Consider the following 14213-nt stretch of genomic DNA (forward strand, 5'->3'; position numbering starts at 1 on the left):
AAAGGCTAACAGTGCTTCACTTCTTCTGCACTTTACGGTGTTTGCTGCTCACACAGAGAGATTATAAATGACTATAAACAGTCGCATCTCTGCTTTGAACCGTTTTACACCGTGGAAGTTAAAGATGTGGGTCGTCCCTCGGAGGCTCCGCCCTCAGATCAGCTGTTAGTAACATAATTCACACAGGAAGATGCACCTGAGTGATGAGAGGTAAAGCTTTGTGTGGTTGACTTGATTTGGCCCAGTTCGTTAACATGGAAGGGTGCGATTCATGGCTTTTACTGATGTTTCTCAACCACTGGGCCGGGGTCCATGGATGGGCTTCCTAGTTCGTCAGTAAAATTGCTAGTTGGGTAGAATATTGAGCTAAAAATAAGATGGAAAATAAATATTCAAAGCATGAATCTTAGCACTTCTGAATACATGAAAATTACTCACCATTGGTGTTTTTCACAGTGGAATTTTAAAGAACCAGCTCGTGTGTGTATTTGGGTCAAGGGATTAGACTTTTTGGATTTAATTCAAATGTTTCTAATTGATTATCAAATTACAATTAAATGAATTTCAAATAATAATGCTGTGACGAGCTGTGTCTTTGAGACGGTTGATTCTCTGGTCATCGTCTAGTTCTTTAGTCCTTAAAATTTCAGGAAACGTTCCTCACAACACAGCTTGAGGTATCGCAGTGCAGAGAATCAGACCAAAGATGGCTGCCTCTCCTCTGTGATGAGTAAGCAGAAAGGAAGTCCTCTGTGACTGAGACAGTTTTATCTGTTGCCTGCAGTTCATCTGGAACTTCTTTAACTCACTATCTTTCTCTTTCCCGCGTCATCCTCCTTTATTTTTGCCCTCTTGTGTTTCTTTTAATGGCTGTTCTCCATGCTTCCTTCCTCCCCGCTTCTTCCTGACATGCTTGCTTCCTTTATTCCTTCCTGGCTCTTTTCACCTTCATCTTCTCTTTTCCTTTTATTTTCTCGGTTGCATCCTTTATGTCCTTCCTTCCTGTCATGGTTCCACATCCTTCCTTCCACTTTTCATTTCAACCCCTGCTCCTCCTCCATTTTCTCCCTCCCTTCTCTCCCCCTCTCCTTCTCGTCAGGCTTGACCAAAGATGGCGGTGGTAGTGTGAAAGCCGAGTCGCTCGAGGAGGTTCTTAATATTTTAGCAGAGGAGGGCTCTGATTGGATCTATGGCTTCTTCACCTTCCTCTATGACGTAGTGTCTTCACCTGTAGAGCAGGGGGAGGAGGAGGAGGAGGAGGAGGAAGAAGGAGGGAAGGAGGTGGAAGCGGAGATGCAGGAGGAGGGCGGGACAGTCGATGACCTGGAGGTCAAAGGGGTCATACTGGACCTCCAGAACCAGTAGGAGGAAAGGAAGCAGATCACAGCCAGTGACAAGGCTCCCTGGTCCCACTGCCCACCAACGAGGACCAGATGGCCGTACAGGCCAGTCCAGCCAGAGGATGCTGTCGTTGTCCTGAGGACCTGATAGAGGACAGTTGGGTGTCTCTGCAGGGCTGAGGTGGGCGGACTGGCCTGACGGTCCTTCTGAAAGAAACCAGAGACAAACACTTCAGCGGGACTTGAAGGTCACGAACGATCCCAGAAAACTGCTCATTGTTGATTTGATTGGATATAAATTATTTGTGAATATGATCAAACAGGAAAGTTGAGGACTAACGCCATCGGCCCTCAACTGGACTCCGCCTTCACTTTTGTTTTATACTTGGTTTGATTCCTGTCAACTGGCGGAGGGGCATTCAAGGGAACCCAGGAATGAGTCACATTCTCAGCCAATAACCTTCAGTTTTGGTCAAAATCGTCTCAGTAAAACTTGTCCCAGGTAACCAGACATCCCTCCATGGCGCCATGACAGCGCAGGTGAAATATCAAACCCGTTGTTTTTCTACTATAGTGGAGGAAAACCATCTGGCTTGTTTGTATTTCTGTAAGCCAATCTTGTTGTGGGCAGGGCTTAGCCCAGGAGGCAGTGCAGTGATGGCACCTGTCCAAAATAATGGGGGGGGGCGGCAGCGAGTCACATAAATACACAGGAGAGTGATGTTAGCTTAGCTGCCAACAAGTGACTGACAGAATCACTGACTTCCTGTCAGAATTTTTCAGAATAAGAATCAACGCAACTGCCAAAACCATAATGATGAAGCATTGCTACTTTATTTTAAAACACAGGTCACTGTACCGAAAGTGTTGGTGTGTGTGTGTGTGTGTGTGTGTGTGTGTGTGTGTTTACATGCCTGCTTGTGTGTGTTGCTGCTGCTAGCGAGCCTCCTGAGAGGAAATGTTGGCAAGTTGAGGGGGGAGGGGTGGAAAATCACGAGCAAAATAATCCAGCTCAGGGTTGTTCCTGGGTGGGTGGGGTTTAAGTAAGTCTGGCCAGCCTGCATTTGGGTGAACAGTTCTAAGTTGGCGTTGAAGCCTTTCTGTCGAGGGTTAGCTAGCTGCTGATTATTAGCTGTTAACTTATCATTAACAGGTTCTGCTGTTTGTCTGTTCAGATGAGAAGACATTAAAAGCTCCTGATTTCAGGAAAGAGAGGCTGAGAAAAGGTACGCTACTTAAGTGTGTGTGTGTGTGTGTGTGTGTGTGTGTTCTAACTGGTGTTCATCGGACATCTAAACTGACTGACCTCTGAGCTTTGCGGAGGAGACGAAAAAAGGTGAAGGTAAAGATCTGATCTGCATGTTTGCCGTTGAATTGAGTGTTGGTGTGGCACTAACACTGCTGCGGTCGCGGGTCCACGGGCCTCAGTACCCAGATAGCCTACAGGATTCAGGTCTTGTCGTGGGTCACGTGGGTGTTTCATTCAAATTCATATTTCAAATTTGGTTGGTATTTCTGTCTTTTGAAGAACTGTACTGATGAGTACAGGTGCATAGTTCCTGCAAGTGTCCAGGGACTCATGCCTCAGTTACAGATGGTGTGATGGTGATATTCTGTCATGGATGAATTCTTCGCGATTATTGTGATACTGTCATCATCGTGAGCAGAAGAAGAAGAAGACTTCATTAATCCAACGCAGGGAAATGTAGGCAGTTTGAGCAGCACTGACAGAGGGAAGAAGAAAAGATGATATGAATGAAAAGAGAGAAAAATATTCATGGAAGAAGAACCAACCAAATACTAAAATAAATAGATATTAACATTTATATTGGAAAATGTACAGACAAATGTTTACATGAAATATGAAAATAGGAATGTGTTAGTGCACCATTAATTGCATGTTGCTGTAACGCTGTAGACGCGTAGAGTCCCGGGGAGCGGTGGTGCAGCGTGAGGCTGCAGGCGGGTGTGAGGCTGCAGGCGGGTGTGAGGCTGCAGGCGGGTGTGAGGCTGCAGGTGGGTGTGAGGCTGCAGGCGGGTGTGAGCTGCGCTCCTTCCTGCACTGAGGGTGCAGCAGTCTGGAGTTGCAGGAGCTGCTCAGGTCTCCAGTGAGGTGCAGGGGTGGGAGGTGTTCCTCATGATGGATGTCATCTTGGCTCACATCCTTCTGTCCGCCACCTCCTGGTTGGAGTCCAGTGAACGGCCCGGCACAGAGCCGGCTCTCCTCACCAGTTTGCTGGTCTCTTCCTGTCCCTGTCTGTGACTCCATCACCCAGCACACCACCCCCCTCTGGTAGAGGGCGCTGGAGTTATCAGTCCAAAATATTGTGATGCTTCCAGGAGTTACTCTGCGCCCCCCCCCCCCACACACACACACACACATACTCACACACATGTACAGACAAATACACACACGCACGCACGCACACACACACACACGCACTCACACACGTACACACACACACACACTCACACGCACGCACACACATGCACAGACACATACATGCACTCACACACATGTACAGACACACGCACTCACACACATGTACAGACACACGCACTCACACACATGTACAGACACACACACGCACTCACACACATGTGCAGACACACGCACACACACATGCACTCATGCACGCTCACACACATGTACAGACACACGCACTCACACACGTACAGACACACACACACGCACTCACACACATGTACAGACACACACACGCACTCACACACATGTACAGGTACATACACGCACTCACACACACGCACTCACACACATGTACAGACACATACACGCACCCACACACACACACACGCACTCACACACATGTACAGACACACACTCGCACACACACACACACTCACACACATGTACAGACACACACTCGCGCACACACACTCACTCACACACATGTACAGACACACACTCGCGCACACACACACACTCACACACATGTCCAGACACATACACGCACCCACACACACACACGCACTCACACACATGTACAGACACATACACACACGCACTCACACACATGTACAGACGCATACACGCACCCACACACACACACGCACTCACACACATGTACAGACACACACACGCACACACACACATGTACAGATGCACACACACACATGTGTACAGACGCACACACACATGTACAGACACACACACACATATACAGACGCACACATGCACTCACACAGATGTACAGACGCACACACACACATGTACAGACGCACACACACACATGTACAGACGCACACACACACATGTACAGACGCACACACACACACATGTACAGACGCACACATGCACTCACACATGTACACACGCACTCACACACATGTACACACGCACACACGCACTCACACACATGTACACACGCACTCACACACGTACACACGCACACATGTACGCACTCACACACGTACACACGCACACATGTACAGACTCACACACGTACACACGCACACATGTACAGACGCACTCACACACGTACACACGCACTCACACACATGTACACACGCACTCACACACATGTACACACGCACACACGCACTCACACACATGTACAGATGTACACACGCACTCACACACATGTACACACGCACACACGCACACACACACATGTACAGATGCACTTACACACATGTACACACGCACACGCGCACTCACACACGTACAGATGCACACACGCACTCATACACGTACACACGCACTCACACACGCACACACGCACTCACACACATGTACACACGCACTCACACACGTACACACGCACACATGTACGCACTCACACACGTACACACGCACACATGTACAGACTCACACACGTACACACGCACACATGTACAGACGCACTCACACACGTACACACGCACTCACACACATGTACACACGCACTCACACACATGTACACACGCACACACGCACTCACACACATGTACAGATGTACACACGCACTCACACACATGTACACACGCACACACGCACACACACACATGTACAGATGCACTTACACACATGTACACACGCACACGCGCACTCACACACGTACAGATGCACACACGCACTCATACACGTACACACGCACTCACACACGTACACACGCACTCACACACATGTACACACGCACTCACACACATGTACACACGCACACACGCACTCACACATCTACAGATGCACACACGCACTCACACACATGTACACACGCACACACGCACTCACACACATGTACACACGCACACACGTACTCACACACATGTACACATGCACACACGCACTCACACACATCTACAGATGCACACACGCACTCACACACATATACACACGCACTCACACACATGTACAGACGCACACACGCGCTCACACATGTACAGATGTACACACGCACTCACACACATGTACACACGCACTTACACACGCACTCACACATGTACACACGCACTCACACACACGTACACACGCACACACCTCATAAACTCACGACAGAAAGCGTTCTGGTTGAGTTCTGGATGGACACTGACATTTAATGTAGTGATGTAGTCCTGGCGTGTCTGCAGTGGTTTGTCAGACTTGGCTCTGCAGCGTGTGAACAGCAACATGTAGAATCAACTTGTATGTTCACTTTCATGGGAATATCATCTTATTTAGAAGCAGGTCAACAATGCCGCTAGAATCTGAGCTGACAGTCACTTTGCTCCTCTCTGTCTCAGACGAGCGGCCCGGCGACGCGAGCCCAGGTACCGGACGCCGCCGTCTGTGATGCACGGTTTGGTTTGGCTGCTGGAAGTCAGGAGGTGCATTTCTAACCCGGTTGTGCTCCAGAGCCACACATCTTGAATGATATTACAAACAAGAACTAAAGATGGTGAAGCATCATGTTGTTGTATTTCTCTACTGCATGAATACATGAGCCCAGTTACTGTTGTTGCGATAGTAACAGCTCCACTAGGTCATTTAACTGGACTGCTGTGGTTATCCTGCCATACATGGACTGGGAAGAGCAGGTTTATTGGCAGAAGCATGGAGCAGAAGGAGGTGGTGCACCCCTACAGTGGGCACCATCAGACTTGCTTCTCCTTCACCTTTTACCTCACAAACCAAACAAGCTAACCAGCTGCGTCGCTGTCGAACAGCTGACTTCAGGTCAAAGGTGAGGGATAAATCGAGGACTCCTTGAACTGAGGCAGCATGACGTTTGTTTTCAGTGTGGTTACATCTGCCGTGATGGTACCGCCCCCGACTGTTTGCCGTTTGACTTCTGGGTTCCATTCCAGTGGGACCTACGGAGCATGAGCAGAACCACAGTTAGAGGCTGACTGAAGTAAATGGACTATCCAGTTACCTGCGGTTGCACCAACACAGTCATTAGACGTTTTCTAACATCAATTAAACTGAAACACTTACCTGCATTTTGATGATTCAGGTAGCATCTAGCGTGTGATGATGTCATGCCCCCTGCTGGTACATCCTCGGTTGCCGTGGCAGCATGTCCTTGGTATTTTCCTTTACTGTGGTTCAAACTTGGACTCAAACCCTAGAACGTCCTGTCCGAGGCACCAAAGTACGCTCGGCTCTGTGGGAGGAGCTGAGGATGATCCATGAAAAGATGGAGGCCAAGAGGATCGCTCGCATCGCCTTGGCGGAGATAAGGGCCTTCTTCGCCGAGGAGGAGGAGCAAAGGGAGGCGGCCTGGGCGCTGAAGGTGAAGACAGTGGAAGCTGCCAGGGAGCAACTGATGGAGGAGAGGAGGATTGTGAAAGAGAAAGCAGAGAAAGAGAGGGTGGAGAGGGAGGAGGTGGAGAAAGAGAGGGTGGAGAGGGAGAAGGTGGAGAAAGAGAGGGTGGAGAGGGAGAAGGCGGAGAAAGAGAGGGTGGAGAGGGAGAAGGCGGAGAAAGAGAGGGTGGAGAGGGAGGAGGTGGAGAAAGAGAGGGTGGAGAGGGAGAAGGTGGAGAAAGAGAGGGTGGAGAGGGAGAAGGCGGCGAAAGAGAGGGGGGAGAGGGAGAAGGCGGCGAAAGAGAGGGTGGAGAGGGAGGAGGCGGAGAAAGAGAGGGTGGAGAGGGAGGAGGCGGAGAAAGAGAGGATGGAGAGGGAGGAGGCGGAGAAAGAGAGGATGGAGAGGGAGGAGGCGGAGAAAGAGAGGATGGAGAGGGAGAAGGCGGAGAAAGAGAGGATGGAGAGGGAGAAGGCGGAGAAAGAGAGGATGGAGAGGGAGAAGGCGGAGAAAGAGAGGATGGAGAGGGAGAAGGCGGAGAAAGAGAGGATGGAGAGGGAGAAGGCGGAGAAAGAGAGGATGGAGAGGGAGAAGGCGGAGAAAGAGAAGGTGGAGAGGGAGAAGGCGGAGAAAGAGAGGATGGAGAGGGAGAAGGCGGAGAAAGAGAGGATGGAGAGGGAGAAGGCGCAGAAAGAGAGGATGGAGAGGGAGAAGGCGCAGAAAGAGAAGGTGGAGAGGGAGAAGGTGGAGAAGGAGAGGCTGGAGGTGGAGAAGGAGAGGCTGGAGGTGGAGAAGGAAAGGACTGAGAGGAGAGAGAGGGCGGAGAGGGAGAAGGAGAGGGCGGAGCGGGAGAAAGCGGAGAGGAGAGAGAGGGAGAGGGCTGAAATGAAGAGGGTAGAGATGGAGAGACTTGCCAAAGAAAAGTTAGCAAAAGAAGAGAGGGAGCAACTGGAGCGAGAGAGGGTGAAGAAGGAAAAGATGGAGAGAGAGCGCCTAGCTAGAGAACGAGAGAAGGCTCAGAGGGAACACCTGCAGAGGGAGACATTTGCCAGAGAAAAGGCTGAAAAGGAAAGATTGGAAGGGGAGCGCATCGCGAAACACAAGGTGAGGATGGAAAGGGAGAGAGAGAGGGTTTCTAAGGAGAACGTAGAAAAAGAGAGTGAGGAAAGGGAGCGGATGGCCAGAGAGAGGGAGCAACAAGAGGCCAAAGAAAGAGTTGAGAAAGAACAGCTGGAGAAGGTGCGCATCGCCAGAGAAAGGGAGAGACTTATGAAAGAAAGGATTGCTAAAGAAAATGCAGAGAAAGAAAGACTGGAGAGAGAACGTGTTGCTAAGGAAAGAGAACGAATTGCAAGGGAGAGAGAAAGAGCTGAGAGGGAGAGACGAGACAGAAATGCCAAAGAACGAGCAGAAAAAGAGGCTTTTGCTAGAGAACGAGCACGAATTTCCCAGGAAAAGCTGAGACTGGAGAAAGAGAGAGAGAATTCAGAAAAGGAACGAGCAGCAAGTGAGGAGAGGGTGAGGATGGAGCGAGAGCAGATTGCAAAGGAAAGGGAAAGAAGAATGGCCCAGGAGAGGAATGAACAGGAGAGAGTAGAGAAGCAAAGAATGGAGAGAGACAAAGTGGGGAGGACTGAGAAGGAGCTAAAGGACAGACAGAGACTTACCAAAGACAAGATGGAGGTGGAGCGGCCGGCGAGGGAGAGCGACAACGCGAAGGTCGACCTGAAAAGACAGGATCCCCTGGAGAAGAAATCTAACATTTCCCAGGCCAAACCTCCGCTGGAAGAGAAAACGTACCGAGCCAGAGTGTCGACTGTGAGGAGAGAGAAGAGTACAGAGGTGGAGAAGATGGCCGCCGGCGAGGAGTGAAGACATGAACCGCTGGTATCTCGTAGATGGTGCTGGACTCTGCTCGGCTGCAGCGGAGACAAAAAGTTGAGACGCTTTGTGAAATTGTAGTGAAAAGCAGTGATTTATGTATTGTCTTTTAATTTGGAAGACTTTTGCGTTTCATCGCCTCGATGACCAACTTTCAATGTGTCCTCATGCTGACAGTAAAAGTAGTATAATACATTTATTTAAAAGTAGCAATGGTAAATCATTAATCCGTAACTGACAAAAATCACGGTCTTTCAGCGATCCTGCCTTCAAACTAAAAGCAGCAGTTTGTCAGAGCTGCTTTGAAATTTATTCTGGAAAATTCTGACAGGAAGTCAAGTGATTCTGTTGCTAGCTTGTTGTTAGCCCCCAACTCCTGCTAGCCCTGCCGGCAGGATCAGAAAGCTCAGATCCTCTTGATTTTCCAAGTTGTGAGTAAGAAGAATACTGCTGATGAATGTTGTCATTTACCAGATTACATTTTTAAACACGCTCCTCTGTTTGGTGTCTATTTTACAAACTATCCAACTTTTTTTAAAAATTACAGATAAATCAGTAAGTCGATGGGGTCATTTATGTTAGGGGCTACGCTTTTACCTGCCGGTGTACCTTCACAATGGGAATATTGGCCATCTTACTGAAGCAAGTCACCAGCCGGTCAGGCATGTGACCACAGCGGAACATGGCTGCAAACCCACCACGGAGAAGAACGCCAGTGGTAAAAAGTGGTGGTCAACACAGCAGAGTCACCACACGACGTTCACGCAGCCAACAGATGTCACAGAGGTGACAACAGCTGTAGGTTGTTGGCGTGCTGTTGCTGTAGTCGATGACCACATGATGACATCACTAAAGTACAGACAACCTTTGGAGGGAGCATTGACAGCCTGAGATTTTTGTTAGCCAACAAGTGATATGAAACATTCAGTGTAGCTTTGGGACTGTAGCTAAAACAAAATAAGAGGATCGTCGTGGAGCAGCACAGGAACGTGTCCTAGAACCTTTAAATAAGTTGTCCTCGTAGAACGCCTGGTTCCCTCGTCTCCGAGTCAGAGACATGTGATCGGGCTTTGTGGTTCCCAGCAGCTGAAGGTACTAGCAGGTTCAGTTCTACATCAGATCCACCAGTAAACACCAGACCGGTGGATGGTGGAGGTTCAGTTCTACATCAGATCCACCAGTAACACCAGACTGGTGGATGGTGGAGGTTCAGTTCTACATCAGATCCACCAGTAAACACCAGACTGGTGGATGGTGGAGGTTCAGTTCTACATCAGATCCACCAGTAAACACCAGACTGGTGGATGGTGGAGGTTCAGGTCTACATCGATCCACCAGTAAACACCAGACTGGTGGATGGTGGAGGTTCAGTTCTACATCAGATCCACCAGTAAACACCAGACTGGTGGATGGTGGAGGTTCAGTTCTACATCAGATCCACCAGTAAACACCAGACCGGTGGATGTTGGAGGTTCAGGTCTACATCAGATCCACCAGTAAACACCAGACCGGTGGATGTTGGAGTGGTGGAGTCTTAAAAACCTGGGTTGCTAACAAGAGTCTAGAGGAGCCTACAGAGGTCATGGAGGTCATTAAAGGTCATCAGGGGAAACACAAGAAGCCTGAAGCTTAGTGGTGGTGACCTTGAAGTCATGTGACCCTGGTGTAGTTCCTTCATAGGCTAACGTTAGCTTAGCACTGCTAACGTAGCATCCAGGCTTCCAGCATCATCAGAGGGTTCATTAGTGAAGATGATCTTGATGAACTGAACCTGGAAGATCATCAACTTCTGTCCACCAGAGCTGATTTACTGGTTCAATCACCACAATCACATGGACCCATGGAAATGATCACTTCCTGTTGGACTACAAAAATATCCCTTTCCTGCAGTGCTCTATATCATCATAATTTAGATCCAAGTTTTGAATTCAGGAGTTTTATTTCTCATTTATAAAAGAATGTTGCTTTTCCTTCAAAATGTCCAAATGGTGTTAAAGCGTTTCATCATAACTTCAAGCACACAGCAGCCGTGAGCTCTGGAGCAAGGCACTGCATTCAACCGTCTCGTTGACTTGACAAACCCTGAAAAGAAAACTGTGGCAAATGTACTCAGAAGGATTGGGTTCTTCCTCCTCAGCTTATTCCCCCTCCAGCTCTATTATCAGGGTGCTGCTGCCTCTTTGCCGCGGGTGGTGTTGGTTTCTGCCTCCAGCAGGTGTGCAGAAACCAACCACCATCTCTCATTTAAGGCGCTGTCACACGGAACTGTAAACCAACTCAGTGAGTGACGCTCACATCTGTATTCACTCATGGTTTCTTGTCTTGATTAAAAAAACAACTGATGGGTGAGAAGTGTTCCTGCTTCAGCTCTTTGTTGTTTCTGGTCAACATGTCCCTGGTTGACATGTAGCGGTGCGCTCAGGACACACAGTCACTAGAAGGCCTTGTAGCTCCAGAGCCAAGGTGGAATGCAGTCCTGCACTGCAGCCCTGCCATGACATCACCTTAACACTGCAGGCAACTACAGAGCACGCTCAGAACGTGTGGTCTGAACATTTAGACGTAGATGGCCGGACTTCAACGTCTCTGCAAAAACTTGAGCTCTTTCTTCTTCTTTTGTCTCTGATGTGAAACCAATGTGTGAACTGTGTCTGTCGTTGTGTGTGATGGTTGCGCATCTCGCCGCCACACAGGGCTGAGAGAGGCAGTGAGACCAAACCCGGCAGATTCACCTGAAGATAAAACAGGTGAGGCCACATGATCACTCTCTGTTGTCTGTTGTTGAGTCCTGATATCTGAGACCACCAACTAGGAGGCACATGACCTTGTTCCCACCTGTGTGTTCAGTGCTGGGGGGGTGTCTACCTCACCTGAACTCTGCTGGATGTGACATAGACACCACCCCCCCCCCCCCCCCCCCCAGTCAGGCAGTCAGTTAAAATTGAGAACTGTTACACAAACATAACCTGAGCAGCAGCTACACACAAACACACAGACCCCAAAGTACTATGTCACCTCCACCCTGCTTTACTTTCCCACTGGGTACTTGGTATTTTCCAGTTCGACCAGTCTGTTGCTGACTGGCAGAGACACAGTGAAGCACCGTGTGCCTGCAGGTTTTCACTGAACAAAAGCAACACCTGATTCTACTTGAATCAACTAGGCTGCGTCCTCACAGCTCGTTTGTTGGATCAGGTGTTGCTTTTGCTCGGGTGGAATGAAAACCTGCAGCCGCACGGCGCTCACTGGACCAGTCTGACACCCCTGCTCTGCAGGGAACCAGCTGATGGTGGGTGGGACTTTTTTGGGGCACAGTACTAAATTAGTCACAAAAGTGAATCTGAACATTTAAAAATCTCAAGGAGTTCCTCAAAGTTTGGTTCTGGGACCTCTCCTGTTCTACCTCGACATGATATGAGGGGGACACCTGTACACTCATTAAGGGTGTTCAATAAAGCGTAAGTGCCAGAATGCAACTGAACTCTGGCGTAGCTGATTTTATCCTTGAATAAGAAGAAAGATTAAGAGACAGTTTTCGTCTTAAATCTGTGACATTAAATTTTACGACTCAAGCTTGAACACTTGGTTTAATAATAAATAAATCATTATTAAATTAATAAACCAGCTCACTAGCCTCTCAGAGATGTAGCAAGAATAAAATCAGTCCTCATAATGCAGAAAAAGGTCTTCCTGGGTTCATGTTCAGTTTCCCTGCAGTTGAACTGTGTCTGTCAGCTCAGCCAGAGCCGCCTTTGTTGATGTGTTGTGTTTGGTCCCCTCTGGACTGCTGTGTGTCTCAGCGGTGCCACAACAGAAAAGTTAATTCTGACATCCACACTTGAAATTCACAATGTTTCTGATATGATATAATAACAGTTTCTGATTCTCCGTGTATTAGAATCTAGTGAACATGTGACCGAATCAACCAATCAGCAACCTGCTGAGCCACAAGTGGGGGAGTCAGTAGCGGCGGCATCCTCTGAGACGCCAGCTGAGCAAGGGGCATCAGGTTTGTGTGCGATATATTTCCCTCTGTAAGGAATCAATACCTTGGTTGATAGAAATGAGCTTCATAACAATTGAGTGTGGAACAGGAATGACAGGGATGAAAGATTTACTGTTTTAAGAGGCAAGAAAAACTGTCTCGCGACACTCTTGTCTTTTACCAACTGGAATAATCGTTTTCTGTGTGATTGTCTGTTTTAGAGAGCGGCGGCGGCCCGTCTGCCCACGGTGGCGAAGGTATGATGGTTGCAACACCACAGCGAAGATGAATGGAGGATCTGCTTGGGTCTATGAACCTCTTTGCTTTCATATCAGGCCTCATTCACCAACCGCTGTCAAGAGTTTTCCTCCTCGGTCCTGATAGTTGGAGTTGCTGTGCCTCTCTCGTCCCTGTGTTTCTGCCGCTGCCTTTCTGCTGTGACGTGTGAAACATTTACTCCTGTGTTCAGATGCCAGAGCGGTAGAATGTTGGCCTTGTCTTGCTTGTGGGGTTATAAATGAATCATTCTGCATCCTTCAGGAGACTCAGCACCTTGATAAACCATTCAGTCTCTTCCAAAAAAGCATACAGGGCCTTGAACTTGGGAAGCTCCAGACGGTGTCACGTGGCGGGCTCCGTAGGGTGATCCAGAGACGCACAGCTCCTCCAGCTTGATGCTTTTGTAATAAACAAATCCAAATGTCACTGTAGTCGTTTTGAAGCGTGGGCACGGTGGCACAACAGTCCCGGCTTTGAGTGCCGGCAGTCCCCAGTCCTCTTAGTGCGGGGTTTGCATGTCCTCCCGTGTCTGCGCCCCCCCCCACCATAGACCTGCTTGCTAGGTTCATCACCTCTGTGGCTGCGCCTGACCAAAGTGCTGGCAGGAGGTCTGGTGGTGCTCCCCAGACGTCAGTACAGTGCACATGTGACTATGGACATGTGACCAACCACACCGATGAATGACTGGGCGACTAAAGGCGAGCTCTTTGCGCCGGGACTTGCGCATCCACCACCCGCCTGGCCTGATGGGCCCTGAGTGTCTGAGCTGCTCTGCGAGCTGCTGTCATGTTTGCTCTTCTCTCGGATCCTTCTGCTTTGATCGTCACACAAAACGCTGTCACCTCTGATCAGCTGACTTGATGATGTAATGATGGTAACCTGGCGTCTGTCTGTCTGTCTGCTAGTTTCTGGATCTCAGGATGTGGACTCTGAAATCCAAGGTTTGTGCTGCCTTCACTGTGGCTGAAGAGCGACTGCCACCACGTCTGAGTGCTCCTCAGCTTGCAC

At 49.1% G+C, this 14213-nt stretch overlaps 2 protein-coding genes across 11 annotated transcripts in view; both read left to right on the forward strand.

Moving 5' to 3' along the window:
• LOC147241271 (aspartyl/asparaginyl beta-hydroxylase-like) overlaps positions 1-14213 on the forward strand; it is a 29409-nt gene that overhangs the window by 6701 nt on the left and 8495 nt on the right. For 5 of the 10 annotated variants that reach the window (XM_086191558.1, XM_086191554.1, XM_086191555.1 and 2 more), the window contains 4 exons: positions 11635-11688; positions 12840-12950; positions 13148-13183; positions 14111-14146. In XM_086191558.1, the coding sequence (XP_086047684.1) occupies positions 11635-11688; positions 12840-12950; positions 13148-13183; positions 14111-14146 (237 nt within the window). The remainder of the gene's footprint in view (positions 1-11634; positions 11689-12839; positions 12951-13147; positions 13184-14110; positions 14147-14213) is intronic. The other 5 variants (XM_086191559.1, XM_086191563.1, XM_086191562.1 and 2 more) reach the window with 3 other exon arrangements.
• On the forward strand, positions 1365-11622 carry LOC147241272 (uncharacterized). Its single transcript, XM_086191567.1, has 3 exons — positions 1365-2566; positions 6060-7279; positions 7415-11622. The coding sequence occupies exons 2-3, from the start codon at positions 6836-6838 to the stop codon at positions 8930-8932; spliced, it is 1962 nt and encodes a 653-aa protein (XP_086047693.1). The 5' UTR covers positions 1365-2566; positions 6060-6835; the 3' UTR covers positions 8933-11622.

Source organism: Aulostomus chinensis, chromosome 21 (assembly GCF_037954235.1).
Source record: "Aulostomus chinensis isolate RoL2024-O1b breed Wild chromosome 21, RoL_Achi_v1.0, whole genome shotgun sequence".
Classification (NCBI taxonomy): Eukaryota; Metazoa; Chordata; class Actinopteri; order Syngnathiformes; family Aulostomidae; genus Aulostomus; species Aulostomus chinensis.

Excerpts from the sequence above, each read along its gene's own strand:
- LOC147241272 (XM_086191567.1), top strand. The coding sequence starts at position 6,836 with ATGTCCTTGGTATTTTCCTTTACTGTGGTTCAAACTTGGACTCAAACC. Across the intron at positions 7,280-7,414 it reads AGGAGGTGGAGAAAGAGAGG|GCGGAGAAAGAGAGGATGGA; the intron begins GTGGAGAGGGAG and ends GAGAGGGAGGAG.